Below are 18,844 nucleotides of genomic sequence, written 5' to 3'. Positions count from 1 at the left end.
TTTAATAGTTTTTGTCACTTGTTTCCTGTTTCATTGCTTTGACTTCAACCCCTAGATCAGTGATAAATAATAGAGAACAGTGTCAGTATTATCTCACTCTTCATCATAAGTAGATGTGCTTTTTGTGTTCCACCATAAAGAAGGACTTGTGCTTTTAGTTTACTGTAGCGATACCTGTTCTTTAATTGTGTGTGTGTGTGTGTGTGTGTGTGTGTGTGTGTGAAAAGTAAATTGGTTTGTGGAAATATTGTCATTGATTGAGATATGATGGTGAATAAAACATATCACCAATTTATGGCATTTATATTCAATAACTAACTATAAATGATATGACTGACCCTAGCTTATTTTAGATTATTTTTAAAATACTAGAATTAGAGTTCCTCACTTCAATCTGTATTTATAGGATCATTTTCCATATTTGACTTAATGATAATTGTGATATATTAATTTCTACTTTCACTTATTCTCTTTTAATTTTTAAATTTTCATTGTAAGTTGAAAATTTATAATTATAATAAAATTTATAATTATACATATTTGTGAAGTATAAAGCAATGTTATGTTTTAGGAATATAATGTAGAATAACTAAATCAAGCTAGATAACATATCCTTCACCTCAAATGCTTTATAATTTTGTGGTATGATATCTGAAATCTCTTCTCTTAGCAATTTTTGAAAATCACAATATTATAAACTATTTCACAATAGATCTCAAAAATAAATTCCTCCTGTCTGAGATGTTGTGCTCTTGGACTATCATATTCTCATTGCCCTGCTGCTCAGCCTCTGGTAACCACTGTTCTGCTCTCTGTTTCTATGAGTTCAGTTGTTTTAGAGTGCACCCTTATAAGTCAGAACACACAGTACTTATCTTTCTGTGCAAACTTATTTCATGTAGCTTAATGTTCTCCAGGTCCATCCATATTGTCACAGACGATAGAATGTTCTTTTTTTTTAAAGCTAAATGTTATTAATTTATGTATTTATATAGCTCACTTTCTTTATCTATTTGTCTGCTGTTGGACATTTATTTGACACTGTAACTTGACTATTGTGAATAGTGCTACAGTGAACATGGGAACGTAGACATCATTTTGACAAACTGATTTCAAATCTTTTAGGTAAATATTTGGAAGTGGGATTATGGATCATTTGGAAATTTTACTTTTGGGATTTTTTTGGGGGAACATCCGTACAATTTTCTGTGATGATAGTTCTATTTTACATTCCCATCAACAGTGTACATGGTTATCTTTTCTCCACTTTCTTGCTAATATTTACCTTTTCTCTTTTTGATGTGAGACATTCTGACATGTGTGAGATGGTCTCTTATTGTGGTTTTAATTTGTATTTCCCCTGGTGATTAGTGATGTCCACATTTTTCATATATCTGTTAGCCATTTGTATGTCTTCTTTTGAAAAGTGTTTGTTGGAGATCTTTGCCTGTTTTTAATAGTGTTTTTTTCTTGCTGTTGAGTTGTTTGAGCTCTTCATGTATTTTGGATATTAACCCCTTATTGAATGTATGCTTGCAAAGATTTTCCTCATGTTGGTTGTCTCTATGTATTGTCATTGTTTACTATGCTGTGAAGAGGTTTTTAGTTTGATGTAACCCATTTGTCTGACTTTTGTGGCCTGCATTTTTTGAGTCAAATTCAAAATATTATTGCCCAAACCAATATCAAATATCAATGTTTTCTTTTAGTACTTTTCTAGTCTTATCTTTAAATCTTTAATCTGTTTTGAGTTGGTTTTTATATATGGTGTGAAATAGAATCTTATTTCATTCTTGTTCATGTGGATATCCAGTTTTCCCAACACCTATATTGAAAAGACTAACCTTTTGCTGTTTTTTTATACTTGGTACCTTTGTTGAAAATCAGTTGTTTTTACATATACACGTTCTTTTCTGGTTATTTTTTTTTCCATTGGTTGATGTACCTTTTCTTTCTTTTTCAACAGCATCCTGTTTTAGTTATTACAGCTTTTTATTATCATGTACTACAAAGAATTTTCCTTGGTTATTTGGAGTTTTTTACTTCCATATGAATTTAGGATTACTTTTTCTATTTCTGTGAAAAAGAACATTGGAATTTTGATTATGATTATATTGAATCTGTAGACTTTTTTTGTGCAGCATTATTATTTAAATGTGAGGTGTCTTCCAAAAGCTCATGTGCAAGAAAGTTCAGAGGTGAAGTGATAGAGTTATGAGAGTCTAACCCTAATCAGCACATTAATCCACTGATAAAGATTGAGTGGAAACTATAGGCAGGTAGAGTGTGGCTGGAAAAGAGAGATCACTTGGGTTGTACCCTTGGGGTGTGTATTTTTCCCCTGGTGAGTGGAACTCTCTCCCTGCCTTCTTGTGGCCATGTCCTGAGCAGCTTTTCTCCTCCACACTCTTCTCCATGACGTTCTGCCTCACTTGGGCCCAGAGCAATGGAACTAGCTATCTGTGGACTGAAGCCTCTGAGACCATGAACCTCAAATAAACTTTTCCTGCTCTACAGTGTTCTAGACAGGTCTTTTGGTCATAGTGATGGAAAAGCTGACTAAAAAAGACAGTATGGACATTTAAAAAGTATTAATCTTTCTAATCCATGAACATAAGATGTTTCCCATTCATTTGTGTCTTCTTCAATTGTTTCATCCACATTTTATAGGTTTTAGTCTTTTGCTACCTTAGTTAAATTTACTTCTAAGTTTTCTTTCCCCTTTTTTAACTATTGTAAATGGGATTGCTCTTCTGATTTTTTTTTTTTTTTGTAAATTCCATTGTTAGCGCAAAGAAATGCTCCTCATCTTTTCTGTTGATTTTTCACCCTGCAGTTTCACTGTGTTTGATTTTTAGTTCTAGCAATGTTTTGGTACAGTTCATGGGAATTTCTATATATAATATGTCATCCATCAGCAAAGAGTGATAACTTCATTTCTTCCTTTCCTGTTTAAATATAGCTATACTTCTCAAATATGGGCTTATTGAGGCACATTCTTTCTATACCTAATTTGGTGAGAGTTTTTATCATTTAAGGAGGTTGAATTTTGTCAAATACTTTTCTACATTTAATAAAATGCTCATATTTCCCCATTATTCTGTTATGTTAATGTTATGTATCACATTTACTGATTTGCATATATTGAACTATCCTTGCACCCCAGGGATACATCCTACTTGATCATGGTGAATGATTCCTTTACTGTGTTGTTTTTGTTAAGGATTTTTACATCTGTGTTCATTAAGGATAATTGCCTTTAATTTTCTTTTCTCCCAAATGTCCTCATCTGGCTTTGGTATCAGGGTTTCATAGAAAGTGTTTGGAAGTGTTCCTTCCTTTTTGATTTTTTTTTTAAAGAATTTGACTAGATTGACTAAGAAAAACAGAAAAGACACAAATAACAAAAATCAGAAATGAAAACGGAGGTATTACTACCAAATTAGATAACCCAGAAGAAATCTACAAGTTCCTATAAACACACAATTTACCAAAACTGAATGATGAAGAAAATAGAAAATATGCATTTCAGCAAAAAATGTTCTAGACCACATGGCTTCTCTGTGGACTTCTACCAGGCAATTAAAAAAGAATTAATACCAGTTTATTAAAACTCAAACTTTTCCATAAAAATGAAGAGAAAGCTTCCTTCACTGTTCTATGAGGCCAACATTATCCTAATACCAATGTCAAACAAAAATACTACAAAAATAACAAACCATTAATTTTTAATGAATAATAATACATTAATTTTCAGCAAAACATTAGCAATTTGAATTCAACAACATCACCTTAACCAAGCAGTAGTTATGCCTGGAATGTAAGTATGATTTAACATGTGAAAGAGAATCAATGCATATACCAGAGTAATAAAATTAAGGGAAAAAAACCATACATGTTTGTATCAATTGATGTAGACCAAACAGTTGATAAAATATAATACACTTTCTGGATTAAAAACACAGTATGCCAAGAATAGAAGAAAACTTCCTAAACATGATAGAATTGTATGTGAAAAACCTATAACTAACATCTTATTCAATGGTGACAGGCTGAAGTCTTTTTCCCCTCAGACCAAGAACAAGACAAGGATGCTTATTTTTGCAACTTCTATCAAAATTGGAAAGGAAGGAGTAAAATTACCTGCTCACAGATGGCACAAGTCTATATAGAAAACCTAAAGTTATACACACACACACACACACACACACACACACACACAGAGTCTATGATACTTAAAAATATATATTTGGCAAAATTGCAGCTTACAAAATCAACACAGATAATTCAGTTGGACTTCTACATAATAATAATGAACAATCTAAAACAGAAATTCCAAAAGCAAGTCCATTTGTGGTAGCATCTAAAAGGACAAGAACGTTAGGGATAAATTTAGTGATGGAATCAAAAGTCTTGAACAATAAAAAATATAAAACACTGTAGTAAGAAACAATTTGAAAAGGCCATTAAGTGGAAAGGCATCCTGCATTTATAGATTGGAAGATTTGATATTTTTAAAATGACAACGTGGCCAGGTGCTATGGTAAACAGCTGTAATCCCAGTGACTTGGAAGGCTGAGTCAGGAGGATTGCAAGTTCAAAGCCAGCCTCTGCAACTTAGCAAGACCCTGTCTCAAATAAAACATTAAAAAAAAAAGTTGGGGTTGTGGCTTGGTGGTTAAGTGCCCCTGGGTTCAATCCTTGCTACTGTTAAAAAAAAAAATGATGTTGTCCAAAGCAATCTACAGATTCAGTGCAATCCCTACCAAAATCCCCATAGCACATTTTTTTATTGGATAGGAAAAACCCGCCTTAAAATTCAGGTAGAATCTTAAGGGATCTCAAATATTTAGAAGGGTCTTGTAAAAGAAGAAATTTGGAGGTCTCACATTACCTGATTTTAAAACTTACTACAAAGCTATGGTAATCAACACAAACTGGTCTTAGCAAAAGAATAGACATATCATACAGTGGGATAGCACAGAGAACTCATAAACAAATTTGTCATATATAATCAAATGATTTTTGACATGATGCCAAAGTATTCTGTGGATAATGGACAGTCTTTGCAACAAATGTTGCTAGGGAATACTGAAAATCCACATGTAAAAGAATGAAATTAGACCCATATCTTTTAACATATCAAAAAATTAACTCAGAATGGACCGAAGACCCAATCCTAAGAGCTAGAACATGAAACTCTTAGAGGAGAAATAGTAGACAATCTGTGTGACATTGGATAGCAATGAGTTTTAGATATGCCACCAAAAGCATAGCAAGAAAAGAAAAAAAATACATGACATGGACTGTATCAAGACCAAAGACAGCTGTGCATCAAAGAACACAACCAACAGAATGATTGAGTAACCTATAAAATGAGCGAATGTATTTAGAAGTCTTATTATTTAGTTAGGAATTAATAGAAAGCATATAACGATCTTCTGGAAGTCAACAATAAAAACCACAGTTCCAATATTGGCAAGGTACTTGAATATACATTTTTCCAGGAAGATATAGAAGTAGCCAATTAGCACATGAAAATATGCTCAACCTTGTTAGCCTTTAAGGAATGAAAATCAAAACCACAATAAGATATCTTTAAACAGACATTAGGATGACTATTATTTTTAAAAATTGGAAAAGAACAAATGTTGACAAATTTATGGAGAAATTAGAACCCTTAGAGATTACTGGTGAGAGTTTAATATGGTTCAGTCACTGTTGAAGTGGTATGATGGTTCCTTAAAATTTAGACAGATAGTTAGCAGACAATTCAGCAATTTCACTTGTAAGTATATGCTGAAATAAAGAAAAGTCCCTGAAAGAGATACCTGGATATTAATGTTCATTGTGGCATTACTCAAAATAGTCAAAAGTTAAAAACAACCCAAATGTCTGTCAAGGGATGGATGGGTAAAATTGGAACTTTATTCAGTCTTGAAAAGGAATGATACATGCTAAAATATGAATGAGCATTGAAAACAACACAGTAAGTTAATTAGCCAGACCAAAAAAACAACAAATACTGCATGATTCCATTTATATAAAGTATCTAGAATAGGTTAATTCATAGCAAGAGAAAGTAGACAATAGATTACCATGGCCTGGAAGAAATGGGTAATTAATGTTATTATTTAATGGGTTCAGTTTCCATTTGGATACTTGGTGATGGTTGCATAACAGTGTGAATGTACTTAATGCCACTGAGTTGTACAACTAAAAATAGTTAAAACAATACATGTTATGTTATATTATTCCAATTAAAATTTGCTTATTGTTTTATATTTTATTTATGCTTTTTGGCTTTGCTCAAATAAAACTCAGTTACATACCCATTTCATATCCTTTGTATCAGTAATTTTCTGTTTTCAAAGCTTTGTTCTCTTTCTTGCTTTTGTGGATGCTATTTTCAAGTTTTCCATATCGTTTCTACTCAAAGTATGTTCCCCAGGACTGCAGCAACATCGCCTGGGAACATTATCTGGGAAACTCAGAAGTATTGACCCACCCCACACATTGTGAATCAGATTCTGAATTTTAACAAGATCCCTCAGTGACTTGTGTGTTCATTAACACTTAAAAAGCCTTCCATATAATTAAATAATTTCCAGCACTGTCAGTTCTGTCTTTGTCTTCAGACACGTTTCCATTCAATATTTGTGGCTGCAGTTACTTGTATTCTCTCTGTTACAGCTTCTTCCATCTCTCTATGCCTTCATTTCAGGCTGTTCTTTCAGTACGTTCCCCTGTTCTGGCTTTGAAGAGGCTATAGCCATTCAGATAGTTTGGTAACCAGACATATCTTCCATGTTGTTCAACTTTTATTTTCTGTGCTTCCATATGGTTTCATGGGATCTTTCTTGGTTTTAGTCTCATAGTGTTTATCCATAGGTGAGATAGTTCCAATTGGACAAAGTGATCTTCTAGTGACAATATGGGTATGATGATCTTACCCTTCCAGTCACATTTTCACATTGGAGATTTCAGTCTCTAGGGTATGAATCAGAAGATCAGGTTAATGTGCTCCATTTGTTATGCTTAGCTGCTGTTCACTTAGGGTATGTCTTTCTCTCTGACTGCTAGGTCAGGAAGTCAGACACGGTGTGTGGTATTTTGAGTAGAATCCTGAGTGACATTTTCCATTCCAGTGTGCAGGGCTTCCTCTAACTGTGAGGACTTCTTTAAGACTCTGTGTTGCATGTGTTAGAGTTTATCTACCAAGCCACTTTGGTCCAGGGAGTTGCATTCCCTAAGGTTAGAGAAACAGAGAGAGAGAGAGACAGAGAGACAGAGAGAGAGAGAGAAGAAGAAGAAGAAGAGGAAGAAGAAGAAGAAGGAGGAGGAGGAGGAGGAGGAGAGAGAGAGAGAAAGAAGAGAAGGGGAGGGAAGAGAGAGCAAGAGCAAGTAAGCTATTGCTCTAGCCCCATCCAAAGGCACATTATGTGATGATGGAGGTGGTCTGTAGTTTGCACCATACAGTAATATTTGGTCTTTGAGCTATTGAGCATTTGAACTGTGGCTAGTACATCAGAGGAGCTGCATTTTAAATTTTATTTAATTTTAATTAATTTAAAATGTAAACATATACAGTCATGTATGGCTAAGTGACTGTCATTTTGGGTAATACAGTTCTAGAAGGTAAAGTTCTCAACTGCCATAATTAGATCCAGATAGTTGGGATGACTCAAAGTACTTTCCTGATTCTTCAAATTGTTTTCTTCTTCAAAGGGCTGAACCTATGGTGTTTCCTTAAGAACTTCTGAAATCCATCCATTCAGACAATTCCTTCTCTAGCAGGTGCTCTTGGATTCTAAACTATTTGTTTTAGTTTGAGTTTTTAGCACTGTTGCCAGTTTGGGCCTTTGTGTAACTTTATCATCTTGTTGCTTGCATAATGAGAGAGGGTATGTTGGGCCTGTCTCATTTGCCTAATGTGACTGCTCGTTTTACAAAGATGGCTATTCCTAATTCTTTAATAGAAACAGATGTTCCTATTTTAGGAAAATGCTATCTATTAAGGGTTTTGCTATATATGACATGAGCTTGGAAGTATCAGGTTGAGTCCTATCTATTTTATGATGATTTATGTTCTGTGTATATAGTTACTCATGTTGATTATTGTATTAGTTATCTGTCATTTCAGCAGTGCTGTGTAACAAACAGCTGGAAGCTTCAGTGCATATAATAAGTGCTCATTGCTCATATGTTTGGTGATTAATGAGCATCTATGCTGACTCTGGCTGGCTCACTCAAAGACTGGGTGTGAGTAATCTATCAGCTCATCAGGGTGATCTCTGAGATGATGAGTACTCACCTCAGTCTGCCCCTGTGTCCGTTCTCCTGCTAAGACCAGCAGATTCACCTGTGCATGGCTTTCTCACAGCAGAGGGAGAAGAGAAAATACCAGAAACAGAATGTTTCTGTTGGGACTAAGCTTGGGACTGCCACACTGCCACTTCTACCCATTCAGAAGGATAAAGCAAGTCACAAAGTCAGCCCACAGTTGGGGATGGGAAAACATATAGCACCTCTGTAGTGAAAAGAATTGTAAATGACGTGGCAAAGACAGTGAGTCCTGGGAAGGGAAAGGCATGGGCTCTTAACATACTCAGCTTTTCATAATCATTTTCCAAGCAACATCCTTAAGTAGTCTCCATAGCAAAGACCTTGTAGAGTACTCAATAAATGTGATTTCTTATATATTTCAGAAATATATAACAAATATATAACAACAGAAATTTGGGATGCTGAAACATTGGCCCATGCCCTGTCACTTCTCCACATTTTTCCATAATATCTTGCTTAAGAAAATGCTTGGTCTAAATTTTTGATTTAGATACTTAATGCTAGTATCCTATGCTTGAAAAAAATGATAACTGCCTCTGCCACCCAATGCATTTGGTCTCTGGGAAACCAGGAATGAAGATGAGTGTGAGTTGCCACAGAGAGATTGTGAAGAGCTGAGGGTTACATATAAATCAATAGCCTGCCTGCAGTGTTATGCTTTGGTCACAGATAGAACTATTTCCCAGAAATGTTGAACACTTGGGAATCCAAGTGCAACCCAGAGGTTACACTGAAGGTGCCACTAAACTGCTCCCAGTTCCTATTAATTTAACAAGATTGTGATCAGAGAGCCAGAGCTTCCATAAATGGTGCATTTCACTGTAGTCTTCATTGCAGCTAAAGCCATAAAATTCATGGCCTTGACACTGTATTTGATGCTGCAGGATTTAATTCTTCAGATTCATTCTGCAGGACTGAATCGTGTGGGATTCAATTCTGCAGCATAAGAAATCATAGAGACCACATGGCCATTAAAACAGGGAAGTCTCATGTTTAAGTGTTGTTTAAGTTTCTTGACAGTTAGCCCACAGAGGCTTTCAGAGAGTCAGTAATCAAGAAAGGTCAGAGGTCCTATTAGGAAAGCTTGACAGAGGAAAGATGTCCCTGCTGACTTTAGTATTTGGAATCTTAAAGTCAAGAAGGAGCAAGCTACCTCTTCCTCTTGCCACATTTTGCTTGAGCCACACTTTCTGCCTATGGTTTGTTAGTCCTTGGATCTCCAGAGTTATTTTTCAGTGAATATTTATAGGGCACTTGCTATAAATAAAGTCCTTGGTGGTGTTCTAGGCATTGAGGAAATGGCTGTGGACAGGAGAGGCAAAGCCTTACACTATGAGCTCACATGGGGGTATGCAAGGGGTCTAGTCAACAAATAATTGGATGCTTCCATTTGTAGCTGGGGCTAAAGGCAATGAAACCATTAAATGGGGCAAGGTGAGGAGAGGTAATTGAAGACTAGGGTTCTTTATTTCTGTAGACCTCTAAGAGAGCTGACCAAGGATCACAAAATCAGGGACATTAGAATGGACCTTCACATTGCACATCTTAATCTGTCCTCTCCAGTATTTATGGTAAATCTAAAAGATTTGTATGTATCTAAAAGATTTATACAAATGGTAAAAGAAATTGTGTACTTTGCTCTATTCACTGTAAGTGTAGTCCCAGACTTCACCCCTATTCAGCCTTTCTCAGCCACACCAACAAGGAGGACTTTAGTACCTGGGCTAACAAGTAGATATTTCAGACAAATGTTTGTTGTAGTAAACATGTTCCTGACAGGCATTTCCACAACAGCCTATGGGCTGGTCTGTAGAAAGATTTGTATTTGTGCAACTAGATGAAAAATTTGCATCTTCCCTTATTATGATTTTTAAATTGGTGTGTATTTAAAAATCCAAGTGCTGAAACCAAAATATATTTCACAAACTTAATACATTTAAGACAATGAAAATCCTTCAACACGCTGACAGATACAGTCTTGACTTCCTTGGCTCAGGCTTCCTCACTCAGCTGTGCAGGGAAAGGACACTAAGTATAGTGTGTAGACAGTGTCCGAGGATCTGTATCTCATAATATGATTTCAAACTTGCTGGATGTGTTCTCCTTAGAACCTTCATGTTAAGTCCTTCCATTTCCATACTTCTTTTAAGCATATCTTTAGGCATGTACTTTTTATAAAGGCAGGATAATCTAATTAACTGTTCTATAACGGGTAGGGAGCTGGATTAAATTTATTACATTTACTGCAGGAGTAGTATGTAAAATAGGTATTTTCTCTATACTTATATGTCCTGCTTGTCATATTTAATGAGAATATTACTATATAAATATAACACATATATGACCCTAATATCCTCTTACATATGATCCATGTGTATCTATATTTTTATCTCTATCTTGCTATCTATCAAAATTTTTCTACCTTATTGCTTTACATGTAAAAGAAGAACCTCTTGTGCCTGAGTAGACCTTGGTGAGTTGAATATATTTTGTTCTTTTAGGGTAAGAGAGGTGTCAAAGACATGGTAGGGTGTAGAGTTCAAACTGCTGGGTTCTGAAAGCGGTACCTGCCTTCCAGTGGCATTGTGAATGTGCCCAACCTCCTTACTCTAAGTCTTTTTTAACTCAACTGCAAAATAGGAATAATAATAATAACAATAACAATAATAATAATAATAATACTTCTAGGTGGTTGTTGTGAGATTAAATGTATGTGTGTTAATGTGCTCGGTACAGATCTAGGCTCTGAGCAAACACTGAGCTCATATTGTATAAGGTACAGATATGGCTGGCTGCTATCCTGGACAGCAAGAGGATGAATCAGCACCCATCTCCACAACTCTATCCAACCTTCTACTCATTGTTTCTCTCTCTCTCTCTCTCTCTCTCTCTCTCTCTCTCTCTCTGCTTAGTTTTATTTTACACACTCAGCATCCTCAAAATGTGCTTATTTGCAAGAAATTCATATAGAATATAGATGTCTTCGCCACCATTTGGCCACAACTTTCTCTGCTTTTCTATCAGAAACACACCTTGCAGTCTCTGAACACTGCTGTCTCTCAATCCAAAAACAATATACATCAATGAAAGATCTACTGAACTACTGAAAAATAATACTGCAGAGATCCTCACCTATCATATTTTGATTCCAGTTGTTAGTTTCATCACTATTCCTTAGAAATATTAGTGGAGTTCTCAGATTACAGAGGACTATGGAAGTGGAGCTAGGTGTTGGTTATAGTTTCCTCTTGGAACCCACAAAAAATTATCAGGCAAACATATCAAAATGTGTGTGTGTGAGTGTTGAAGTTTACACACACGGAACCCAGGCATCTCTGTGGTTTATCTTTGGCATGTCATTTCCAGTTACTCAAGCCTTCCACTCTGGATGAGAGCTTTGTGGCTCAGTAAGGGTTCTGGCATGCTGCAGAGTTTTCTGGGTCTCTCTTTTTGCTCCCATATACTCTCCTTTTCTTGTCTTTCTGTCCCAGTGGCCCAGTAGACCCCATTCTTTCTTCCATTTGTCACCTGTGTACTTAGTTTTTGTAGCATGTGCAGGCTTTTATGTCACACTCTCCACAGTGACAGGATTTTCTAAGTATTTCATGCAAAGGAAAAAGAGTAGTAAAAGCATGTCTATACATTATTCCTGAAGTAAATAGAAAGTGTTCCAATTTATGGCATTAGTATACTAAAATAAAGAAATGTGCACAAGTCCTGTATTGTGGGAAATAACAGTAGTTGGTGAGAAGAAAATAATAATCTAACCAATTATTCTAGCTTCCTAATTTCCTTTCAACAATTTCTATGAAACACTCTACACAATATACCAATAAATTGAGATTGCTGCATCAAGTACCTTCAAACTATTTCGGCATGTTTATGTGGTTTGGTGGTGTGTGTGTGTTTTAGGGATAGTTTGAGGAAGAATGAAAAATAAGAAGTAAATTAATAATAAAAAATAGTAATCTCAATTATTGACTGTTCAAATGAAAGATCCCAAAACATGTAGAAAATTTTGAACATTCTAGGTGAGGTCATTTTCTCTTTATAAAAATTTATAACTTTAGCAGAATTTTGTTCAGATTTTACCTTTGTAGACATCTTGTGTAGAAGCTGGTTGTCAGGCTGCCATAAAACGTGCCAGAATTTAAAAGTGCTAGGCTGGAATATCAGTTGACTGGGAAATCAGATGCTGCAGAAAAATATACCAAAGAGCTATGTGTTTTTTTGCATTATAGAATGCAGTGCACTTCTTTCTTCCAAGTCAATTGAAGTGTCATGACATTTGGAGGAGGAAAAAAAAAACCTCAATTTTCCCATTGGTATAGGTTATATGTTGTATTTCCATATGGCACATACTTCTATTTGTATAGAAAAAAGTTTACATTGAGCTGTTTGTCAAGTATGTTGGTGTTCTTCCTCATTGCTCCTCTTAGCAATTGAAAAGTAAAACCTTCCTAAACCTGCTGCTAAATCAGATGCTAGTAGAAGGGCATACATTTCTCCATTATGCCCTTAGGACCTGCCTTTAGGTTAAATGGTAAAGTCCTTCAGAACTGGCACATGCTTGTTGTTTGACAGATGTTTAGGTTAGGGTGTGTAGATAGAACCAAAGCTTGCTCATGTTGCCCTAGGTATTATCAGTTTTGTTGTGAAAATTCACAATGATAGCTGGCCAGAGAAAGGTGAATACTGGGCTTCAAGAAAGGTGGAACCTGGAGGGCATCTGGGGATTCAAGATAACTCTTGACGTCTCAGGAAAAGGCATTAGTACTTCTTCCTTCTTATGACCTACTGGGCACAACCAGAACTGCCAGTTGCTCAGTTGCTGCATAACTTTAAAAATGCTTCTTCCTGAAGATGTGGAGTACTGGGTTATGGCTACTACTGTCTCCTCAACTAAGTACTGTGTAATTTGTGTACTACTATTATGCTTTTGCATACTTTGCTCATAAGCCTCTAAATCCTGGCTTTTAGATTCACTTCCACTCTTACCTTTGCAGTTTAATTTATTTCCATGAAAGAGATTCCTTTAGCTCTGTTCTGCCTTTCGGCTGAGGCCATTGGTTAGCTATCTTTGGTTCAGGTCTCACTCAGTTCAATCAGTGGTGAGGAAGTATTGAGGTTCTGAAGAAATATAGTATTATAAAACAGAGAATGTACTTATTTCTAGCTGTATTGTTTCCCATTGTGTGGTTGGTTTAACCATTGCCCAGTGGAGGATTAACTATCTTGGGGCCGTGGTGTAAATTCTTTCTTTGGTTTTAACTGTCCTCAGGAAAGTTAACCCACTGAATTTTGATTCATAATTAATAACAGAGAAAGCAAATAAATGACAAAGTAGATGATGACATGGTGAGAAAGTCTACTAGATATTATAATCCCTTCCAATACACAACTATAATGAAATAAGAAAAAGCAGTTTTGTTCAAAGTTCCAAAGTATCATCTATGGACATGTAACTACTTTAATACTCCATGTGGAAAATCAAAGAATTAAATCTTAATCAGTTTGTCCCTCACATAAGTTCTCTCAGTATTGAAGGGGTTAGAGAGCTGATAGACAAGGAGACAAAACAAAAATTAAAGGTAAGAACTTCCTTGAAAACCATTGATTATCAAAAGTCAGAAAGATTCAATGACTAATTTCAATAGGATTTTAGGTTTTTATTACAATATCATGTCTATAGCTAATAATGTATATGTGAACATTGCTGAGAATAGATTTTGAGTATCCTCACCACACAAAAAAATAAGTATATGAATACCTCAATTTAAACATTTCACAATGTATACATATTTTAAAACATAATGTGTTAATACAACTATTAATGAATTTTTATTTGTTAATTTAAAATATTAAAAGAAAATAAAATGATAATTTTTGTTTTTCTTGATAAACTTATCTATAGTATAATCAAGAGTTTGTTTTGATTCACGTTTGTATATAATGAAAGGTGTTTAGTCAGGTGTACTCTGGGGAAGGGGGTCATAAATGGGAGTAACTCATGGTCATCTAGAAGCAGTTTTTCTGTTACATTACTCAGGTCATCTTTAATATCTCTCCTTGCTCTGTGTATTTCAGAATCACCACAACAGCAGCATGCATGATGGATCTCAGAAGATACCCACTGGATGAGCAGAACTGCACTTTGGAAATAGAAAGCTGTGTGTATCTGTATCTGTGTCTCTTTTTCTTCCAGTTTGTGTTTTACATCTTTTTGTCATTGTTTAGTATCTTTTCCAAGGCATTGATAATGTTCTGAGCATAATTTTTAACTATCTTAAAAATTAGAGATTTAACTCTCCATTCTGCAAATTTCACAGTCATAACAGAGAGAGACAGACAGAAAGAGAGAGATAGATGAGAATTAGAGAGGAAAAGACCAAAGAAATACAGCAAGATAGAAACAGAAAGAGACAGAGAGAGAGGAAAATGGGGATGGGGGTGCTTAGTACAAAAAGAGTTCTTCATTCTAATCTGATTAGGAGAGTCTGTTTGCTGTGCTGAAATATAAAAAAAACAAATGTTCCTCATCTCGGTCCATTCAGAGAGAAGAGAGCAAACACTGAGATGCAATTTTCTTAAAATATGTTTCATCATGCATGAGTGGCTATACTGCTGCAACCCTGGGCAGTCAGAGTAAAACTCATTTCCCATCAGGATCTGAGCTTTACAAGTAGGCATTTCTGCATCTTGGCAATTTTCTTCAATTTGAGGAGTATTCAGATGCTTTATTGGTAATTCAGTGTTGAGTACTTCTGTGTCAGGGATGAGAGTCGCATCTGTAACATCTAACAAGCAGATGTCCCCCCTGCTACCTGAACCATACCTCCTGGCATATCAGGATGTTTTTGCTTTGATCTTGGCCTATCACAGACTGGTTTATTTTTAGTCTCAATTGGATTGAGGCTTGTCAATGCTCATACTGAATTTTGGTGATTAAGTGACTTTGACTTTGTAGTGTCGCTTGATGCAATTGTGATGCAAAGGAAATGTCCCTGCACAAACGGATGGAGAAATTGTTTGTAGGGGAAGTTAGTGTCCAGGTTCTGGGTAGGGCCAGCCGCACTGAGTCCCCTTACTTCCACCCTCCATCATTGTCATGGTTTTTGAGAGCTGTACTTTCAGAGAAGATGAAAGACATAAAATCATGTCAAGTGATGCATAATTGAATTATCTGGGGACATTTACCATAGAGAACAGCAGGCTCAGGGGAAGGATGATGATTTCCCAACAGTTGAAGAATGAGGCTAGGAAGTTAAATGAATTCTGTGTAGCCAGAGGGCATGACTCCAATAAGACAGTGGAAGTTTCAGGAAAGCAAATTTGGGGTCCAAGTTAGGAAGCAGTTTCTATTCCAATTGCCTGAACACGCAGTGAGTGACTTCTGAGAGTTGGCTTCACAGTACAATGTGTGGCTGTGGGGAACAGTAAGCAGGAAGATCTACTATAAAATGATTCCTTCAGTGTGTGAGGACGCTCCCTTGCAGAGAATTCATGGTTGAAGCACTTGAGTGGAAGAGAGGATTCTTCCGATTTTCTAGTGACTCACTATGCATGTCTCTGTGTTGGGAATGGAGGGAAAAAAATAGTTGTGCCTTTTTTTCCTAACATCAAGGCAAATTCATTGACCCATGAATTTATTCAGTGAATCCTTAGAGTACCTAACTCTTCACAAGAACTGTTTTTTAAAATTTTTGTTTTATTTATTTATTATTTAGGTACTGGGGATTGAACCCAGGAGCTTGTGCATGCTAATTAACCATACCCACTAATTAACCATGTGCCTCCCACTGAGCTATATCCACATTCCCTATGCAGTCATTATTGTAAGCATGGGGATGTATAAAGAAGACAGTCAAAATGCCCGTCTTCTTGGAACTTATGTTCCAGAAAAGACAGAAATGATTAGACAAAAAATAAAACATGGCAGATGCTTTGAAAAAAAAGGTTGTGAGTGGTTGTGAGTTTGCTGGGGAAGTAGAATCTCAGGAAGGGCTTCTACAAGAAGGCTTGAAGTTAAGATGCAAACCTGGGAAGAATGAGTCATGTGAAGGTCTGGGAGTAGGTTCCTGCAGCAGGCACTGAAGCCCTGGGCACAGCAGCAAAAGAAAGTCTGTGAGTCTGGGTGAAGAAGGGAGAGATCCCAGGGGTCAATCTCACAGACTCATGAGGGCCTCATAAGGAACTTAGACTTTGCCAATTGCATTGGGAAATGTTCAAGGGATTTAACCATAGGAGTGATGTGGTGAACTGTGTATTTTATTAAAAAATGTCAAGGTTTCCAGGTGAGAATGATTCCAGAGGAAAGGAATTTGCAGAGCAAGGACAGCATATGCAACTAGGGAGATGGCATTAGCTATGGACATGGTCATCCCATGGCTTTGGTCCTTTCACTTAATAGCAAATATTGAATGTTTATCTTCTTTGGTATATGTTCAAATCCAAAAATCTGTTATATAGAAATATTTTTCTTCAGATTTGTATTTTAATTGATCTTATTTTAATGAGCTGACCTAATCTTCTATGAGACAACTGAGTGTTAAAAAATAACATTGGACTTCATTTATTTATTTACTCATTCTCAAAAGCATTGATTAATTACCAAATGAATGTAAGCTCTGGACTAAGAACAGTAAATTATCAGTACTCTTTCTGATGAGAACACCTGTGTAGATCCCAACAAATGGCATTTCTAAGATTGGCAAACCTCATGGTCAGAAAGAGACCACAAAATTATCCAAACATGCCACAGAGAACACTGCTTTTGCTTTGAGAATTCATCTAATCCACCACAGATTAGTCAAATTTGCCATAGCCTTTCAACCTTCTAGTAGTATTGGAGAGGAGGTGTCTCTCCAGGATTCTTCAGACTTGAGTTCTCATCTTTTACTACCATCTTATCTGCTGCTGTTAAGAAGTGTTTTAAATTCACTTCCATATGATGCCCGCACCAGTTCTAAAGTTAGACTTTGCCAGCACAACATTGTTTAGAGTCCTCAAACAACCTGGTACAAATCAAATAGCAGGGGTAATACAAGATTAGTTGAAAGTTAGTTCTTTAGTGACACTTCTTAGAGACAAGCACATTAAAACAAATATTCAAATATGGCAAGGCCATTACTTCCATTGTATTCAAGCTTCTTTAGCTGTGCACTCATACAAAATGATATCTCATATGCACTGTGTCCTTTCATCTCTCTCCTGGTAGATGGCTACACCACGGATGACATTGAATTTTACTGGCGTGGCGGGGACAAGGCTGTCACTGGTGTGGAAAGGATTGAGCTCCCACAGTTCTCCATTGTGGAGCATCGTTTGGTCTCCAGGAATGTTGTCTTCGCCACAGGTGAGCCCTGTGTCTACTCATAGTCTCTTCTGGACACTGACTGAGTTGCTGTGTTAGTCTTCTTATGAAACATGTGGCTGCTGACTAATAGCACTATCATTAGCAATTTGCCATCACAACTCCTTTGATGGATATCTAAAGAGAATTGATAAGCTTTGATGGGTAGGAAGGATCAACTATGAGTGAGATATTCTCTGGGGCTTACTGTTGAGCAGTTAAAGTGAGGGTGAATATAACCAGCTAAGGTTTGATGAGAAGTGCTCATGCTTAGGTAGATAAGAGAGCATTGATGGAAGGGTAAAAAGAAAGACCAGAGAGATGGCTAACTCTCCTCCTAGAAATTAGCCACCTTTTTCTGACCCAGGCTAGCCATTAGCCTTGATGGTCTAAGAACTAGAGCCATGTACAGTTAGCCTTGCCTCTTTATACATGATCTTCTTAGCCTGATATTATCTGGTTAAGGTTGTCCTAACTTGGAATTCATTATTGTTTTTATTTCAACTATCCAAAGATGGAGACATTATCTTTTGTTCTTCTGTCTATTCTTGCTAATGTTTTATTAAATTATAACCATGTATCTTTTACAATGTGCAGTACTTTTTTGGTAGATTTATATTCTTACTGAATGCTGTGGATGGTAATTGAGATAATAGATGAAAGTGCTTTGCAAACTATAAGGTATTTCCAGGTCCACAAACTCTGGGCTGAAAATACTAAGTAAAGACAGACCTGTCCATGTATTGAACAATAATGAGTGGGTAGAAATTATCCCTGGCTCTGTGATGGTACTTATGAAACCAGGTGGTCTATGACCCATTGCTTGTAGGTTGAATGTTCCTAACCCATAGCCGCTTACTGCCCCTCTGCCTAGCCATGTCTGATTCATCTCATCTTGATGCCCCTTTTGGGAGTAAGTCTTTTTGACTTTCTCCAGCTCCAAGAGTTCTCCAGTTTGGGTTAGGTGTTGCACCCAAATTCCACATGATGGTTGGCAGAGGTTGGCAAGGCTGAGAGAGGCAAGGGAGGCAATGGGCTTGCAAAATTTCAGGGGATGCTTCTTCTCAGAGTTATTTAAGGAAGATTTGATGCCTCATGCACTTCACCCATGTGTTATTCCTTTGAGGACTTAGTAGGGGCCACTTG

The 18,844-nt window shown here is 36.3% G+C and overlaps 1 protein-coding gene across 1 annotated transcript in view; it reads left to right on the top strand.

Annotated features, from left to right (window-relative positions):
- Gabrb3 (gamma-aminobutyric acid type A receptor subunit beta3) overlaps window positions 1-18,844 on the top strand; it is a 216,057-nt gene that overhangs the window by 158,563 nt on the left and 38,650 nt on the right. Inside the window, exons 5-6 of the mRNA XM_047534870.1 lie at window positions 14,434-14,516; window positions 17,564-17,701. Of these exons, the coding sequence (XP_047390826.1) occupies window positions 14,434-14,516; window positions 17,564-17,701 (221 nt within the window). The remainder of the gene's footprint in view (window positions 1-14,433; window positions 14,517-17,563; window positions 17,702-18,844) is intronic.

The sequence above is a fragment of the Sciurus carolinensis genome, chromosome 2, assembly GCF_902686445.1.
Source record: "Sciurus carolinensis chromosome 2, mSciCar1.2, whole genome shotgun sequence".
Taxonomy (NCBI): Eukaryota; Metazoa; Chordata; class Mammalia; order Rodentia; family Sciuridae; genus Sciurus; species Sciurus carolinensis.
The sequence above is the reverse complement of the archived record's forward strand: the minus strand, read 5'-3'. Positions and strand labels throughout refer to the sequence as shown.